Source organism: Macrosteles quadrilineatus, unplaced genomic scaffold (genome assembly GCF_028750875.1).
Source record: "Macrosteles quadrilineatus isolate MER2022 unplaced genomic scaffold, UCM_ALF_1.0 Scaffold_6__1_contigs__length_79288215, whole genome shotgun sequence".
Lineage (NCBI taxonomy): Eukaryota > Metazoa > Arthropoda > Insecta > Hemiptera > Cicadellidae > Macrosteles > Macrosteles quadrilineatus.
The window spans coordinates 42,557,616-42,576,343 of NW_026542599.1; the positions used below are offsets into that span (position 1 = coordinate 42,557,616).

Consider the following 18,728-nt stretch of genomic DNA (forward strand, 5'->3'; position numbering starts at 1 on the left):
ACTTTCATAGTTATGATTTTATCTGCTTGTCCGAACATTGGGTTAAAAGTGACAATATCGATCTCTGTGGGCTTTCAGGCTACAACTTAGTCAGCAATTTTTCACGGACTTCGCAAGGTAGAGGGGGCACCCTAATTTTTGCCCATCAGAAACATCAATGTGAAAGGATTGACCTATCCAAGTTCTGCGCAGAAAAAACTTTTTAAGCTAGTGCAGCTATAGTCAGAGCTCATAAACTACTTATAATCTCGATATACCGTACACCTGACAGCGATGAATGGTCTTTCCTAAACACCCTAGAAAAAGTCCTTAACTACCTCTCAAAGTGGCGTGACTTTCATATAGTTATTGGTGGTGACGTTAATGCACAGTTCGATGTAACTTCAGCACGAAGATCTGTCACGGAACTTCTTCATCTCCTTAGGCAATTCAACTTATACCATCAGAACAACCTACCCACACGTGGGACTGCCTGCCTAGACAACATATTCACAAAAATCGGCCAAGAGAATGTCTACTGTGCTGTCAAGCAATTCCACTTCTCGGATCATGATGGACTATCTTTACATTTTGTGTGTGATAGTGAGTCAGTGCCTTCTCATACTCTAACATCCGTGTATAAAGGTCTTTCTCAAAGCAAAATTGTGATATTTTTAAATGTAGACTCCAAAATATTGACTGGGAAGCTGAGCTAAACATTCCAACCCACTTTCCCCAGCCTCCAGGTAAAGCTTTTGCATTACTTAATAGTACTCTTTTGCATGAAATAGATATCTGTTTTCCTCTGAACAAGTGTAATACAAAAACGAATCGTAATGTAAAGCCAAATAAAAGATGGTACACTGCCAACCTTAGTGTTCTCAAGGATCAATTAGATGTAGCCTATGACAAACTTAAAAATAATTTCTCACCTTTTTTAAATTCTGACTATTGTAACTTAAAGAAAGAGTATAAGAAAGCTGTAAATAATGCAAAACTTGTCTATAACGCTAAACTTATTGAAAATTCTGATAATAAGTGTAAAACAGCCTGGTCAATTGTTAAAAAGAACTGTCAATCTAACCTCTCCTTAGTAAATGTACCTATAGATCCAAATGCTTTTAACAAATCATTGATTGACTCTGTCGACAAAGTTAGATCTGAAATTAATCGCCCAAATGTTAATTTTAATGACCTCTTAAGTGCTTTCCCTGTTAGTAATAAGAATTTTAGCTTTGCCCCTGTCTCTTGTGACTACATTTTGTCAATAATAGGTAAAATGAAAAATAGCAAAAGTAGGGACTATTATGACTTTTCTAACTGGTTAGTAAAGGAGGTTTCTGACCTAATCATTGTACCTCTCACCTATAGCATTAACACTTGTCTTCTAGAGGGACACTTTCCCGAGTGTCTCAAACTTTCCAAAATCATTCCTAAATTTAAGAAAGGTGATAGGAATAATGTGGGTAGTTATCGGCCCATAAGTCTGGTTCCTGTCTTGGCAAAGATTTTTGAGCATGTAATTTATGATCAAATCAGTCAGTTTTTTGAATCCAACTCACTTTTTAATCAACATCAGTTTTGTTTCAGGGCTGGTCGCTCTACCATGGGTGCTGTTGATGGCATGGTCCGCACAGTCTTGAGCGCTTTTGAGAGCGGCAACTATGCTTGGGCCACGTTTGTCGACCTAAGTAAGGCTTTTGACTGTGTTGATCATGGCATCCTACTGCGCAAACTGCAGTATTACGGGATCCATGGTGGTGCGCTCAGTCTCCTTGAGACCTACCTCGCGGATAGAAGGCAGGTGGTTTGCATAGGAGGAGAGACTTCCTCTATTGCTACTAGCAACTGTGGCGTTCCCCAGGGGTCTGTACTTGGCCCGCTGTTGTTTCTTATTGCTGTGAATGATCTACCTTGTAACTTAAATGGAAATGTTTTTCAATATGCAGATGATACGACAATGCTTAGTATTGGTAGAGATATATCTAACCTCAAAAATTCTGTTGTTCATGGTATCAATAGGGCCACAGAATGGTTTGCGGCGGCTGAGTGCCCCCCCCCCCCGAGCCCGTTCAGCCGTGCGCACGGTGATAGTATTTTAAATGTTTTCGTATTCGTCAATGTCGTGTTTTGTGTTTTTATGTTTACGTGGTCTGACTATGTTTCACAATGTAAATTATTTGACGCGGTTGCTACACCAACAATGCAACTAAGTACGTAACAACCTAGTGAAAAAAAAAGCGGAGCAGAAGATGACCTAAAGGTCGAAACGTGCGTCCTCCATAAACATACTGGATTGATTGACGTAAGTTGCTATTATTATGTTTGTTTTTAGTTAGTTTACGTAGAATTAATTAAATTTAGTTGCTAATTTACAATATTTTCCCCTAGGACGTTAGGCACGAGCCCCAGCCGCCTTTAACTCCCGAGCTCGGGATTGTTTTTTACATTACTTCAGGCTAGACCTAAAGGGTTAAGGTATCATCACTTAGATAAAATACATTGGTTATTTGGCCTGGGATTTGAACCCGGCGGGACCTCAAGACCGAAGTCCCAAGCTCTATCACCAGACCAGCTCGTTCCACCTTAACAATAATATGGATGAATTACTCCTGCTTGTTAGCAATAATAGCCTATTTGGATGAATATGACAATTAATACATTTATGGAATAAGTAGGTACTAAAAAGCTAGATAATCAAAAGCGAAGAAAGGATCGAAAGGTCTTTCAGTCTTTGACGAGGAAAAAAGCAACAACAGTTGATTCCATCTTAGCAAATGAATCATACGACACGAAACAGTGTACTTTTTTTCCGAGAAGGTCGCAAAGGTCGCAGCACTTGATGGCAAAATTGATTATACATCTCCCAAGCTGGCAGCTACCATGTGTGAAGGGACGTGCTTGGCTGCGAAGCTGCGACTTGTACAGGACGGTGATCCTATATAGTAATAAGAAATAAGAAGGCAGCATAACAATAAATAATTGTCCTCAGCTGTTCCGTTAGGGTGGCAAATTGACTAAAGGAAGTATGTTAAATCTATGGCACATCGTCTCACAATATTAATTTCCTCATTCATTGCTATCTCCATAAATATTTCTAGCCCAGTGACCAGTGTATACAATACATAATATTTTAAGGCTTCGACTATTAATACAACTTCAGTAGGCCTATCCAATAGTCAATATTTTAAAGGCTGTCCTTAAAACTATTAGTGGAATAGATTACAGAATAGGACTGGCCTTTGAAGAGGTAGGGGATGCGACGTTATAGTTGGGTTTCGACGTTATAAGGATTTACGACGCTATGGGTTCTCCACCCTTCCACTCAGATACTGCTTTTACAGTAGTTATTTAGGTTGGTCACTTGCTTTCTCAGTTGATTTAATTTCAGCTGGTAATAATTTACGAACGATGACGAAACGGAACTCACACTAGCGTCTAGATACTCAGAGCAACGAGTCGGCTCACCGGAGCGACAGTCGGGGCTGCACAATTTTTATTTCAGCTGCAGTTTTTTAATACGGACAAAATGAGAGTTTAAAATTAGAAATAAAAAAAATATAAAACTAAAAAAATATAAAATTAATTTTTAATTATAACATTAGGGGAAACTGTCATAACCTAACCTAACTAACCAAACTTGCTGAAAATGAAAAAATTGAATGAAGGTTTACTAATCGAAAAAATAGTTCTGTTCATAAAATATGAATATTGGCTTCAGAATATCTGAATATTGTAAATGTTTTTTCTTTGTAGTTTTTTTGTATATTAAATTTCTGTATATATTAGGTTAGTTTAGTTTTAGCATAGATGAATTACTTCATCTATGGTTTTAGTTTGACTTGAGTAAGTTTGAAAATCATGTATATGAAACTCGCTTGTAAATAAAGGCATTTTTATTTATTATTTATTTATTTAAAATAAAACTATAAGTGCCTCAAATTCAATTTTATAATTTTTTAAATTATAAAATTAAACTGTCATAACCTAACCAAACTAACCAAACTTGCTGATAATGAACAAATTGAATGAATGTTTACTAATCGAAAAAATAAGTTCTCAGTTCATAAAATAAAACTATAAATAGCTCAAATTCAATTTTATAAGGCTTTAATTATAAAATTAAACTGTCATAACCTAACAAAACTAAACAAACTTGCTGATCATGCAATAATCTTAGACAAAAAGTTTATGCCATCGGTGGGATTCGAACCTGGTACCATCAGATTCTCAGCCCGGCACGCTATCCATTTGACCACCGAGGCCGATGGCTCCAAACCGTATCGTTGCGGTTCCCTCAGCCAATAGAATGCTCTCATTTTGTCTTGCTCCGGTGAGCCGACTCGTTGCTCTGAGTATCTAGACGCTATAGGAACACTCTCACTGAACTGAACTCAGTCAGTCAGTCAGTAACTGTCACTCGTCACTGTCACGCTGTCGAGTCGACTGTCAAGAAAAAGAAGACGAGACAACAAGAAAAGAACCCAAGACGTATCATCATTCATCACAATCAACTAACTTTATAGTGAATAAACATAGTGTCAGCGATTGCTTGCAGCAAGGTGATTAACCTCTTCGTGTGATATCAATGTAAAAGCTTTAGGCCTATTAATTTTTCTCATGCATATCCGTTGTTTACAACATTGGTTTGGTTACTATGATCCTCACATAGACTTGGTAACAAATATTAACTTAATAAGTTAACTTAGTGCCAAAAAATGGATGATGGTCATGAGATTGAAAGTCTGGATAGTTCTTACCCTTATCAACCAAGTATGGACAGTGTTTTGAGTACTATTGATAATGCAAGGCATAATGGCAACTCTGTGGCAGGAGGGAATGATGAAATAACATCAAGTACATCCAGTTCTAGTGATTCGATTGCTGGCCTAGTTATATCAGAAAGAGGTAAGTAGGCCTAAAACTAGCCTTACCTGCAATAGCCTACGTTATAGTAACTTATTACTCTTTGCCCTTGAACTTCATTTGGTATTTCTGATCTTTCTGGACTTTTCTTCTAAACCTTCATAACTTGAACCTTTCCTACAATCCTAACTAACTTATTAAACGATAAAATACCTTTAAACATTTTTTAAGGCTCGGAAACCACTGAAAATTGCGGAAATATACAAAACTACTTTTTCAAGGCTCCGCGCCTCACACACCTAAGCTAGGAACAAGAAGTGAGGTTATTGTTCAGTTTGCACAACTCACCTTAAGTTAAGTTAGATTAGACCATTGACATGGTAAGATATAACTTATAGTCAATGATTAGACTAAGAAGGTAAAGTGTAGGTTATCGGCAATCGGGTTGTTTATTGTTGTTACACCCATGTTGTTTTTTGTCTTTTGAAATAACCTTAGTTGATTAAATGACGAGAGTAATTTTCATAATTTTATCAGTTTCGTTGTTTAAACAACTTATTTAAGTTATCGATCATATATCCTTACATAGTTTAATATCATAGAAAGTTAACCTATCCTATTTTCGTTATCTATATACAGCTTAAGGTACGGTAGGGTACTATGGTATTTTCCGGAGGCCACTTTTTTAGAGGGATTTTTTTACCGGAGACTGAAAATAACTGCATAATTAGAAAGAAAATACTATAATTGACTTAACTTACTGTACAAATCTGACTTGATTACAATCAGCGGCCTTTTGAGTTCTGCCTCCCAGAATTGAGTTGAATGCGTCGCCGCCGCTATACTCCGCCAAGTAGGTATACAGCGTGCTGCGGCGGTTGTGTTAGGTAGGGTCGTCATAAATAAGCTATGTTCTTAGGACCTTCCTAGTTTCATTATGAAGAGAACAATATCAGATGAGACATTACTCCAGGACACCGACCCAGGCGGTGACAGGTGATGCACTCGCTCCTGTCAACAACCTGACCTTGGCCTACGTGGAGGGGATTTGGCGGGCAAAAGTAGGACTCATCTGGTATCTTTCGATTCATAACAAAATGAGAACAGTTCTACAAACATATTTATGATGGGCTAACCCGACTTGACTTAACCGCAGCAGCACACTGTACAAGGGTGGCCTCCGTATAATACCAAAGTACCTAAGGTAGACTCTGAACTTTTTGCAGCATTGTCACAGAGCTTTAGCTATTGGTCATTTGCGAAATTGTAACCCGGGTTTTCCCGAACAAAAATATTGTAGGCCTACTACACAAATTTTTGACCAGCTGTGCTCGCTTTTGTCTGTTATAGAACAAAATATAGCTGCATAGCTAGTTTGCAGTAAGTCAAGACAAATGAATGCATTTCGGCATAGAGAAGGTAACTTTTGCGATTTTCCATTCAATCATTGTAACTAGAAGAGTATTTTTTCAGCTAATAATATATACTAGTGGTCGTCCTGTGGTCGAAACTCGACCAAAAAATATTAATGTACAGACTTCTCTATTTTCTCCCCACACTGTAAATAAAACATGTGATTGGAATTTCTTCCCTTTGTTTTGATTTTCTGTTTACATTTTGTTGTTATTTCGTCACCATCATGGCAACCCATATGGTCCATGTTAATTTTTTGAAGTTTTCAAATTCATTTTTTGTGCTTATTTGTTAGCCTATTTTAATTTTTAAAGGCATTCTGCACATCTACAGTAAAATATCTTTCCAACAGTATGCGTAGATGTTCCCTGCGATGCACACGAGCTGAGAAAAAAGGTTTTAAAGAAACATGCTTGCCTATTAATATATAGATAGATATTGGATCCTTTGTTTTAAACAATCGCACACTTCAGAAGTAGGATCACCTTAACATAACAGTTGAATCTCTTTTCTCAGGAGAGTCAAGTCGCCTAGCTGCTGTCTTCTTACTGGTGAACGCTGCTTTAGGAGCTGGCCTTCTCAACTTTCCTCAAGCATTTGACCAAGCAGGAGGGATTACTGTAGCACTTCTGGTCCAGTTGGTAAGACCCAAAGACCAATTGTGTTTGTATAAACATAGTTGGGAAAGTTAGTCAAAAATTCTAACTAGTTAGAAGTTATAAGTTAGTCCCGTAAAAAGTAACTGATAGAAGTTATAAGTTAGTTAGTTTAAAAAGTAACTGATAGAAGTTATTAGTTAGTTGAAAAACTAACTGATAGAAAATAAAGTTAGTTTTAGTAGAAATTAGTTGTTTGTTGGGCAGTTGTTTTAAAGTATTTTTTAATGTGACATCTTGATTACTAATATATACTGTAATATGAGTAAAGATTGCGCAAGATATGATTTAAAAAATGGCTCCTACGATTTCCTCCAATTTTAATGCTATTGAAAATTGCTTGTATAATACATTTGCATTGTATGATGTCTTACTAACCAAAGGGATAATTACGACTGTTCAAAAACATTGTGTTTTACTGCAAAACAATATACACTGACATTGAACTAATAATCTAGAGGAAAGGCCAAGGAGATTTGTATTTTTCGACGATGCACCGCACGAATTGATGCGTTATTACACCATCCCGTAGTTGCAACGTTCCACGATCCCAGTGACTTAATGCAATAACGGTCGTTAGATAACAGATGTTATGTATCATGAGTTTAATATCGATTGAAGCTTATTGTGGACATTTTATAGATTGATCGTCCAAATTAAAAGGTTTTGTAGACTAAATTGGTGATAAGTGGATATCTAACAAAAACGAATTGACTTTACTACTTAATTAATCGTAGTAAGACTGAAATTATTTGTAGGCTTATAAGCTCTATTTTTTACCTCTTGAACAAATCAAACACCTCGAGCAAGATCGGTCCCCTGGTACTTGTGTTTTAATCAAACATTGTCACATTTTACATTACTACAACATAAACAAATGACATAAAACTTGTCAGATAATGAACATCGACTAAAGACAATGTTTTGACACTTGAGATGATATATCAATCACCAAACAAACATTTCCCCTTCCCACCCATCAGTGCTTGGGGTGTTGATAATGGTCGTCACTACCCTTCCACAGGCCCACTGCATTCCAAAGCAACTGGACTTTGACTTTCTCTTTCCCCACCCCCCCGCGTTGTTTGTCTACAAGGGCACTAACCTCTCACGGCCGCACGCAACCCTCACTGATCACGTGAAATAAATAACCAGTATTTGAGATGCTTCTGCATAATTGGGAAAGTTAGTTGAAAATTCTAACTAGTTAGAAGTTATTAGTTAGTCCCGTAAAAAGTAACTGATAGAAGTTATTAGTTGGTTAATTTAAAAACAAACTAATAAAATAGAAGTTAGCCAAAAAAACTAATGAATAGTGCTATTCGATAGAATTTCTATTCGTTATTCCCAAGTATGTGTATAAATCATCTGTACTTAAATTTCATTTCTGAAATGAGATTAAATGATAAATTCTTTATTTATACAGACCAATTTAGAGCTACATTTTCCTTTCTTACACTTTACTTCACTGAAATAAAGAAAACTAATTGGCCTATACATTTTTTTACTTGACAAGTAAGTAAGTAAGTACTTGACAACTCTGTTATAAAAAATACCCCCGCCGTAAAAAACCTGCAGACTAAGTGAATTTCCATTTTACCTTGCTACATTTCTACTAAAATATTCCCTTAAAATTGTCAGTTTTAATGTCCTCAAATAACATTAAAGAGTTCTTAGGTTTGCTGGCTACAGGGAAGGTAATGAGGCGTGCTTATTTATTAAAATATTGATAGGCTTAGCTTAGTATGAAATAAAAAAAGTTCCAAATATGATTAAAATATAGGCCTACCGGACCGGTATCCAACAACAAACTCGGTACAAGCCAACTTTTTATTTTTCATCAGAATAACTTGGGAATTTTAAATTTATAAATTTAAAAATTATCTTTAGGAATAAACACTTCAATATACAAAATCATTCATTTTCAAGGCACCAAAAAAAGGTTTATAAAAGAGATTGTGAAATTTTATGTTTTTACAGCCGAAAATTGGGGAAAACCAATTTTTACCCCATAAAACCCCCCACAAACCAACGTACCAATAGTCATTGGTACCAGATCATACCGGTTCGTAAGCTTGTTCAAATAAATGTAGGTTTAAAGTTTTTACCAAAATCCTTCAAAATCTGATCATTTTTGCTTGAGTTATCTCAGTGATGGACTCATATATGCATATATAAAATGTATTTGAACAGAGGGTGTTTTTGGCCTCTGGGAACCTCAACAAAACAAAAAAGATAAATCAATTTCAAGTCTACTTACCATGTCTTTAGGGAATTTCCCTAAAGACAAATCAAAAGAAGCAAAGCAAATTAAGCAAGCGCATAGCTTACCCCCAAGTGTAGTAAGGGTAATGTGGCAAACAACTCGGTAATTTTTTCAGTGAATTTTTGGAGGAAAAGAATCTTTTTGCGTGTTCATAACTGCCAACCTTGAAGTGAATAAGAGTTGAATGATATTCGAAAATTCTTTACTTTGTGGTATTTGATGAAAGTGCTTTGTTTGCCATTCAATGTGACTGGGTTTATGGATTCAAAGTCAATTGAAGTGCGAAGTCGAGAATGGCAAATTTTAAGTGGTTTTGTTTTCTCATGATTTAGTCTCAGTCCATTTTTTTGGTCCAAATTAGATTGACTTTTCCATTGATCATTCTGAGACTGTCACAGTCGTTTCCGTTGTACAGTAAAATGGTCATATAAAACTTATTAGAAAGTCATCAGGGTACATGTGGTTTTAATAGTTGACCAATGCCAAGCTTATGTCATTGACGTAAAGTTAAAAGAGCAGAGGTTTAAGGATAGATTCTTGTGACACACCGAAATTTGTGATGCGATCGAACTCTTGGGTCCTTTTAGTAATGATTTCATAAACCTTAGCCTACAGTAAATAGCGGTGTTTATTGGGTGTAGAATAGCGTCATTTCTAAACTCTGCCTTGCTTATTGTTTGTTGATTAGACTAACCTGATTTTGTTGCATTTAAACTTATGTTATGTCAGTGAGATCCAATTCAATTCAGCACAGATTTCACTTACTTTTATTCAAGCTAAGAGATAGAGCTGTATGGGAATTTTAACAAGCTAAATTTTAGTTGAATTAATTTTTGTTGTATTCAATAATCATTACTGTGCAATAATGTCTTAAAACTCATTAATTGAACACTCAATAACCATCAAATAGGCTACACTATGGCTTCATAAGTTGAATTTTTTACATTAAGTCCATTGATTTATGTTGCTAGGCCTATGTTTTTTGGTAATCCAACGTTTTCTTGCCATCAGAAATCCTACCGGTCCCGTAAGAGTTGAATTATTGATAGTCAACTGTAAGCTATAACTATAAGCAATATTTTATTCACTCTGGTATGTTTTAGGTGTTGGTCTGTTGTGTATGTTTTGGCCTACTCGTCCTAGCTCACTCCTCATGGCACGTACATGCAGCCACTCTTTACGACACGGTCGCAGGAACTTGTGGCTCTAAGGGATCTCTTCTTTGCTCACTGCTGATCGCACTTTACTGCTTTGGAACTTGTGTCACCTTCCTTATCATTATTGGTGATCAGTTTGATCGAGGTAAAAGAAAACTAGGTAGATTTATTGGTGTAAAATAGTAAACCAGCGCCTAGGTTTTAGGTATTGTTATTAGAATTAATTGTAGGCTTACCTGGATGGGAAAGGGATAATTTGAGTGGAAGACAAATCAAACTTTCCAATACCTATACGGTAATAAATAAAATTTATCTTAATAACTATCATTATCAAAGGAAATTACATTCAAGCCATGTAATTCGAACGGAATTACTTTCAGAGTGCAGCAAAGGCAATTTGCACTCGTTTTACACATTATATTTTTCCTACAGTTTTTAAGTGCTGCCAATTTATTTTCAAGCTCCACTATTACGTCCTTAATAAAAGCATAGGCCTACTGTTTTTTGTCATTTGGTTGGAATACTGGAATGTAGAAAAAAAATGATTGCCCACGGCAAAAGTATGTAAATGCAACAATTATAGCTACTTTGCGTGCTATAATCAGTACAAGAAAGCCCACTTTGTCAGGTAATTGTAGGAAAAATAATTTGTTATTTGATTTTGGTCTGAAAACAAAGCTCTAGGACAAAACTACCCCCCGCACACATAATATAATAGACTCGACCATCGCAGCAATACTAATATTTGTTTGTTGTAAACACTCATCTATCGACAATTGCCATAATTTAGAGTATTGTGATTATTTATGAATTAATTCATCACAGAAGATCCATCACAATTGACAACACAGAATAGGCCTATTGTGGCATTCCACATGAAGTAATACCTAAGTTGTAAGAAATTAGATGTTATCGTTTGCCTGAATATAACAAAATGGGCATGAGTGGTAAAATAATAGAACTATTAGTAAGGTAATATCTTTTTAATCTCCATGTCTGAATTAGCAAAAAAAACTTTATGTGAAAACTTGTTGCTGTTAGTGTGGCAAAAAGTATCGTACGTGACCCGAGAAGGTGTTTACAGCACTTGCACAGGAACTATCATGAATATACCTTAATCGCCTAACTTACTTCCCGGACCGTAGTATAGTTTACTATCTATATTATTCTATTTCTAGATGATAGTTAAAAATTTGTCTTGTAACCAGCAATTTAATGTTTCAGTCCTTATGTCTTTGGTCGGGCCTAATTTCTGCCACACTTGGTTTATGAATCGTCAGTTTACCATTACTGCCTCATCAGCCATATTCATCCTTCCTTTGTGCTACTCGAGGAAAATTGACTTCTTGAAATATGCAAGGTAGGACTATTTGATATTCTACTTGGCTACAGAGAGCAATAGACATTCCATTAACATTTAAAAATTTTGTCAAGTTTAAGAATAAAAATGAATACAGGCCCTAGTTGAGTTTAGCCTCCGTCAGAGTATGCTGCTGTTGGTTACTGATTTTATCTCACAGACTTTTTACAAAAGCCAAACTGAAAGTACAATTTACTGTAAATTCACATACATTTTTACATTGGTAGGCCTACATAATATTATTCTATTCATTTGTAAGTTTTGAAAAATAATAGGAAAGTATAGTTTTGGCAGCAGCATATAATGTGAACAACAGTTTACAAATGATGTTTCCCTACATTGTTGTTTCTATTTTTAAAGCAGGTTTAAGAAAAAGAATTTAAACTTGTTCAACAAAGCTAATTTGTTGTTTCTTGTACTTCCAACTCCTAGTGAACCGTCCACAGTCTAATGGAATAATCAATAATTAATATTTGTTGATAAAATGGATTTTCAGGCATATTGTAGTTGTTTGCAAAGCTTTGTGGTATTATCTCCGATGGTTCAAAAAACAAAATGCCGTTCCTGGACTTTTTACCTAGACAATTGCTTAGTCACTCAACCTAGAATAACACTCAAATAAATCTAATGCAGAGTTGGGGCATACACGAAGAGTGTAAACAAGCTAATCTATGTTTACAAAAAACCCAGATAACTTAATCTCAGTGGTTCTACTATTGTTTAACCATACTCTTTCTTCAAAGTTCATTGTTGGTGTTGATCTTATTGAGTAATTATTGTATATTACATCATAATTTGTAATGAAACTAATTTTACAAGACTTAAGGGTTTGGAATCTAATCTTGTCATGATTTGAGATAACTTCACAAACTTTTTAACGTGAATACTAAACCTAAACCTAATAACAAACTCATTAAAACCTAACAACATGACATGACTTGTGTTTAACAACCTAATGTCTATATTGTAATTAATTGTTGAGTATACTGGTTTATTAATAAGAAGATTTTAAATAATTTAGAATAAATACACAGTAACAAATACTTGATTTAATTAGTGAGAACAGCATGGTACATTAGACATTACAACACTATACAACCCAAAACCAAAAATAATCATTCTACAATCAGAAAATGAACACACAGAGGTACACAAATTATAAACCAGTGGATTAAATGTGGCTTTCATTCTATACTAGCTGTGTGCCCGTTCTATGCACGGGGATCTTATCGTAGTCCTCAGTTGAAACCTTCTTATATTAAGAACAGCAGTTGGTTTGCATATTTTCAGATATGCTGGCAAAACTATTATATATAAACCTTAGCAAATACATTATCTGACAGTTTCAAGCCAAAACAAATGCTTCACAATTAAATGTTACCCGGATCGTGTTGGTCCATATGTTAAATCCAATGATTAAACTAAAACATGTTTTTCATTAAGGTTACACTATATTATTGCACTTGCGATTAATTAAATCCGTTGTGTAAGAAAAACGTTTTCGTTACGATAAACGGAGTCTATCCGTTTTGATTGCCTGCTCACTGGCCAGTATTGATTGATCCGTTTTTGTTCTTTCAATATTTTCCTTTTTGTCTTGACTGCTCTAAATATGTTTTGTTGTCAGCTGTTATGTTCTCCAGGTTGCATACTAATCTTCTCATAAATTTCACATACCACAATTTTATAAAACTTGTGTTTTACATAATTGATGGGAATGTCTGTGACAACTTTTTGAGCCACACAAAATTACCATTACAAAAAATGAAATCAAGAAAACAAAAGAGTTCAAAATAAAATATTCATAGCCTGTTCCAATCTCATCTAATCTCATCTTTATTAGTTAACTAGGTGTTACTCACGGGCTTCACCCCGTTTGACTTCATAAGTAGTACTGTAGTAATAAAATTCTTGATTGGTTAAGTTAAGCTGAAAGCTGAAATAAATAAAACAGAATACAGTAATACAAATAAATAATCACACCTGATTTTAATAAGAGTAATACAAATAAATAATCACACCTGATTTTAATAATGTAATAAATTGAAAGAATAACAAACCAATAAGTACAGCTGAGGTATTTTTAACATTAGGTATATGGAAAGTTTGTTTTAGAAAGGAATTACGACCTTAAAGGGCTTCTGTTTAATGGAAGGTTTCTCGTCATGATGAACATTTTAAGTATATGGTTTATGGGGGTGTGACTTGTAGTTTTCTCAAAAGTTAATGGGTACTTTGGAATTTATATATGGATGGATATCCTTAGAATTAGGCTATTGAGCGCTACAGCTGTTTGTCTTATTAGCAGCCTGTTCCTAAAATTATTACATTCAGTATTCCAACTAGCAGTGTTGTTTTTGCCAGCTCGCTTGGTGTTTTGGCGGTGTTGTACGTCGTGGGCCTTGTTGTGGTCCAACATTACACCGGAGATTTTATCCCAGGCCCCATCAAAACATCTCCCACCCACTGGACAGATGTGTTCTATGTTGTCCCGGTCATCTGCTTTGGCTATCAGGTAGGTTGGGTGCATCTTGTTGTCTTAAAACACTCTCTCTGGCAAATAGTGGGGTTTGTTGTGTTGATAAAAATAAACCACTACTGCTTGTAGAACCAAATTCTGTCTTGACGTAATAGATACTCTGGGCAATTTAGATAAGCTTAAAAGTTGCAAAATTTCAAGCTAAATAAATATTAGATGAAGAAAATAATCGTATTAACAAAATATTTACAACTTAGTTATTAACAACATATGGTTGTAAAAAAAATGGAAACCCTTGTAAAGTGTTTATGAAGGAGAAACAAGCTAGGCAGAGCAATCTTGTCAATGTCACTTTAGATCAAATCTCAATGTATAAGTTTGCTTGAATTCAATCATTGTTAGAAAGTAACAATGGTTGCAGGATTGGCAATATTTGTTGCTGCTTGCTGGCTCAGTTATATGTGATTAAGTGAAATCATTATTCACTATCATTTCTGTTCTGTCAATGTTTCCAGTGTCACGTGAGTGTGGTACCAATCTACTCGTGCATGCGAGATCGACGAACCTCCTCATTCACCATCGTGGTGGTGACTACACTGGTGATCTGCGGACTTGCGTATAGTCTGACAGGGACTTACGGCTACCTAACGTTTGGCAGTCATGTGTCCAGCGACATTTTACAAGACTACGGAGCAGAGAAAGTGGCCGTGCTGGTTGGAATTGTGGCCATTGCAGTGAAGACAGTCACCACCTATCCAATACTGCTGTTTTGTGGAAGGTTGGTAATGTCGTAAAGTAGCTTAGTGTAAACTGCTACCTGGATGTGATGGGAATTACTTCAAAGATGGAATGAACTTTGGTTAAGAAAGAGTAATTAGCTAGGTATATTTTAATTATATTTTTTTATGCAAAATAGAATCATTCTAGGCTTCAAAACGTTTAAGACAAATTTTAACAATAATTACAGTGGTACTGAATATTATAATTTACAAAATATCTATAAAATAATATCAAACCGAGATGTGTTACTTCATGAAAAGAAAATCTATATGTATAATACATTCACCAGTAAGTTACACCATTAATTCTGTCATTCTGTTACTAGATTACAGTTTCTTAGATTACCACCCAATCAGTAGTCTATGGTGATAGCCAGGTAATAATTAAACATTTTGGCTGTTTAGGGAAGCAGTGACTAACGTGTGGTGTGGCATCATACATGATTGGGACCCCTGTAAGGAGAAGCTGCGCCGGATAGTCATATCATCAGTATGGCTCATAGCTACTATCTTGCTGGCAGTTGTAGCGCCGGGTATCGGTATTGTCATTGATGCCCTTGGAAGCCTGGCAGCAGTGTTTATCTTCATCTTCCCAGGTATTCACATTTTTCTCCCCATTTCTTTCTCTTATTTATTAGGGGTCTGCTGGCCAGACTTTGAAAACACTATAAACTGACGCTACACTCCGCCATCAAGTTAGCAGGCCGGAACCAGGTTGGGTAGTCAAGAAACGTGTGGTTTTTAACACAAGAAACGTTGAAAAAGTGCAAACAAATAATGACATTTCAGAACCAACGTCATAATGAATTTTAAAAACTCGTTCACATTACTTCAGGTTAGACTTAGAGGTGGCGGCATAACTTAGATAATGGATTGATGAGATTTGAACCTGGAACTTCAGGGACCAATGTCCCGTTTTCTACCACTTCTAAATTACTAAAAATATTAAAAATTACCTAGTAATGTTTTCTTAAACAACAATGGCTGTTCTTGGGCATGGGTCAGAAAGTTATTAAAAGCTCAGAAAATGTTCTTTATGATTACTGTTTCAGTTAAAATTTCCTTATTTCAGGCCTCTGTCTGCTTCAAACCTGTCTGAAGAGAGATCCATGTTTGATGGCCGCACGTATGCAGTGGTATGTCACCATCGCCGTCGTCTTCGTAGCTGTCGGAACGTTTGTTTTAGGAGTCGTCCTGGTGCAGACATTGGAACGAATGTTCTCCCCTGAACCTGAATTTGCTCTCTGTACCTGATCTGATCATTGTTAAGCTTGCTCAATGTTATTTATAGTGGATTTACAGGACATATCAACAGTTTGAACATGTTGGAAGTTAAAATAAGAAGGTTACAATACCTGCAGACTGCCTATAGTGGTCCTTAAATATCCAACAGGCATAACCACTATAGGCAGTCTTCAGGTATTGTAACCTTCTTATTTCGATTTGCATGAAGTGGCCTAGAAAAACAACTAGAACATGAAATGTTGGAAGTTCTCTAGCACTTGTTGAATTAGTCGAGAGAAAGTTTACATCCTCGCTGCGTTCAGTTTTGACTGCACATTTTTTATTGGATTTGTTATCTTATAATGATCCCTGTTCTTTATTTGATGTCACAAAGAAACAAGATCAATTAAGTGATAATTTTAAAGGAATAAAGGTAATATAAATAAATAGAAAACATCATAGAACTTGAGCTGCCCTAGACAAAACATAATATAACATTTTCTTCAGCAAATCCATCAGGATTGTAAAACTACAAGGGAGTACGTTTAATTTATGATCAAGTGAGTGATAAAAGCTAGTAAATGGTGCTTATTTCTTTGTTTGCCTCTGTAGGCAAGTTGTAGACAAGTTGGGTTAGTGACACATAGTACAGATATGATATTTTTGAATAGCTCTTCTGGGGGAAATAGTCCATTTAAAAAATACATTTTGAAGATATACTTTATCAAACAAAACTGTGGTTTGGTTTAAGTTTGACATAAAAACAAATTTAAACATTTGATTTTATAGTCATTTATTGAATTTGTTACTTTGGGCCTACATCTTGCTTCCATACCTAGTTTATTTTTGAGTCCAGTAAACTTTTAGTGTTTTTACATCCAAGTAGCTTTATCAACAAAAGTATAATGTGATGTTAAGGAAGTACAATAAAAGTTAAAAAGTTAATTTCATGTGCAATGAACATATTAATATAACATCTTAACTATGACATGTTATGAAAAAATCACAACATTTGCAAAACTATTTAACCTTAATTTTTACGGTTGTACCATTTTGTTATAAGCTTAAAGAGCCATAACATACCTAATTTAAACCAATATAATTTTATAAGAAAATCGCCATTACCAATCAAAATTTTCAAAAATGAAAATGATCGCCTTGAGATAGTCTACTATACATACCTCGTACAAAATGTCATCAAAATCAGACCACAGCTCTGTAGCCTGTAGCTATTATTACTTACAGCTTTACTATAAAGCTTTATATTTTAAAAAGCTTAAACTTTTTTCTTATATGAATATGCTTCTTATTTTATTGAATCAGTTTGAATTGATGATTGAATTGTTTGAATTGATTGTTGAATTTATGTTTGAATTGTGTATCAAATGCTCGTTTTGGGAGTAAGACTGAGATGTAATATAAATGGTAGTGTGTAGTGTTAAAACAAAAACAAAATCTTGGCTGTGTAATAGTTTTGTTTTGACTAAAAAGGGCTTAGAAGTAGGGATATCCTGGTAGGAAAATTATTTCCTAGTTTAGTAATTTTATGAATACATTGTTTGTTACATTTTAACTGTTAAAGTTACCATTCTCTTTGCAATACTCAATATGTGTTATGTTACATTACAAGTAACAAAATAATGTGTTTTTCTTTTTTAAACTCTGAACATTCCGAAAGTATAACCCTAAATTTTATTTTATAACCTTTTGTCTTGGGGTCAACAATTTTGTCTGTAATATAAGAAATAGTAATTAGCCTACATAATGTTTAAAATTCACCTGATACTTAAATATTGTATTATATTGAAATACATAAATTTATTTATATTTAGACTGTCAACTGTTGTGGTCTTGAAACTTTTTAAAGTATATGAAGGTTAATCTGAAATGTTTGATCAATAAAAATAAAAAAATTGTTTTTTTTTTCTTAAAAGGTGTGGTACCGGTATTCAAAATGTTGATGTATAGATTTCTTGGTGTTGAGAAATCAATCTTTTAATTTGCATCTTTAATTTAAAAACAAAATGAATCAATGTAAGAATGTTAAAATATTGTATATCTAATTATAACCATTCTGAGAAAATGTATAAAACTGTAAAATTTGTTTATTTTTAATATAATAGAAGATGTTTGTAGCCTATGTATATTTTTTTATGAAAAAGATATTCTTAAAAAAAATTGTTAATTTTAGTTTTCACTCAGCAAGAAGGTATGCAGTGGAAATTGTAATATTATTGTTATCAATACTGGTACTTTTGTGATTACACCTAATTTGTGACCAATAACTGTGAAATAAATATTTATTTAGTTACACCTGTGTTTGATTTTTGAGTGTGGAAGATTGTGTGTAAATATATAATAGTATTAGATAGCTACTTAAAAAAAAAGAGGTTGGCGCCCTCTATTAACCTTGCAATTGCCCGTCCACATAGACTAAGGGCCCGTGCGTGGATCGTTTACAGCAAAGCAAGGAGTGAGCCGGTACAGTACGAAGGTGAACTGTACTGATAAAATGTTATCGGCAGTGAGCAGGATCCGAACCCACGACA

The 18,728-nt window shown here is 34.8% G+C and overlaps 1 protein-coding gene across 1 annotated transcript; it reads left to right on the forward strand.

Moving 5' to 3' along the window:
• Positions 1 to 4,442: 4,442 nt before the first annotated feature.
• On the forward strand, positions 4,443 to 18,490 carry LOC128997099 (sodium-coupled neutral amino acid transporter 7-like). Its single transcript, XM_054422676.1, has 8 exons — positions 4,443 to 4,887; positions 6,775 to 6,899; positions 10,284 to 10,482; positions 11,562 to 11,697; positions 14,062 to 14,212; positions 14,692 to 14,954; positions 15,361 to 15,551; positions 16,028 to 18,490. Exons 1-8 carry the CDS (start codon positions 4,698 to 4,700, stop codon positions 16,207 to 16,209), a joined length of 1,437 nt encoding a protein of 478 aa, XP_054278651.1. The 5' UTR covers positions 4,443 to 4,697; the 3' UTR covers positions 16,210 to 18,490.
• The last annotated feature ends 238 nt before the right edge of the window (positions 18,491 to 18,728 follow it).

Coding starts and splice junctions, on each gene's coding strand:
- LOC128997099 (XM_054422676.1), top strand. CDS start 4,698: ATGGATGATGGTCATGAGATTGAAAGTCTGGATAGTTCTTACCCTTAT. Junction 4,888..6,774: donor CCTAGTTATATCAGAAAGAG/GTAAGTAGGCCT, acceptor CTCTTTTCTCAG/GAGAGTCAAGTCGCCTAGCT. Junction 15,552..16,027: donor GTTTATCTTCATCTTCCCAG/GTATTCACATTT, acceptor TCCTTATTTCAG/GCCTCTGTCTGCTTCAAACC.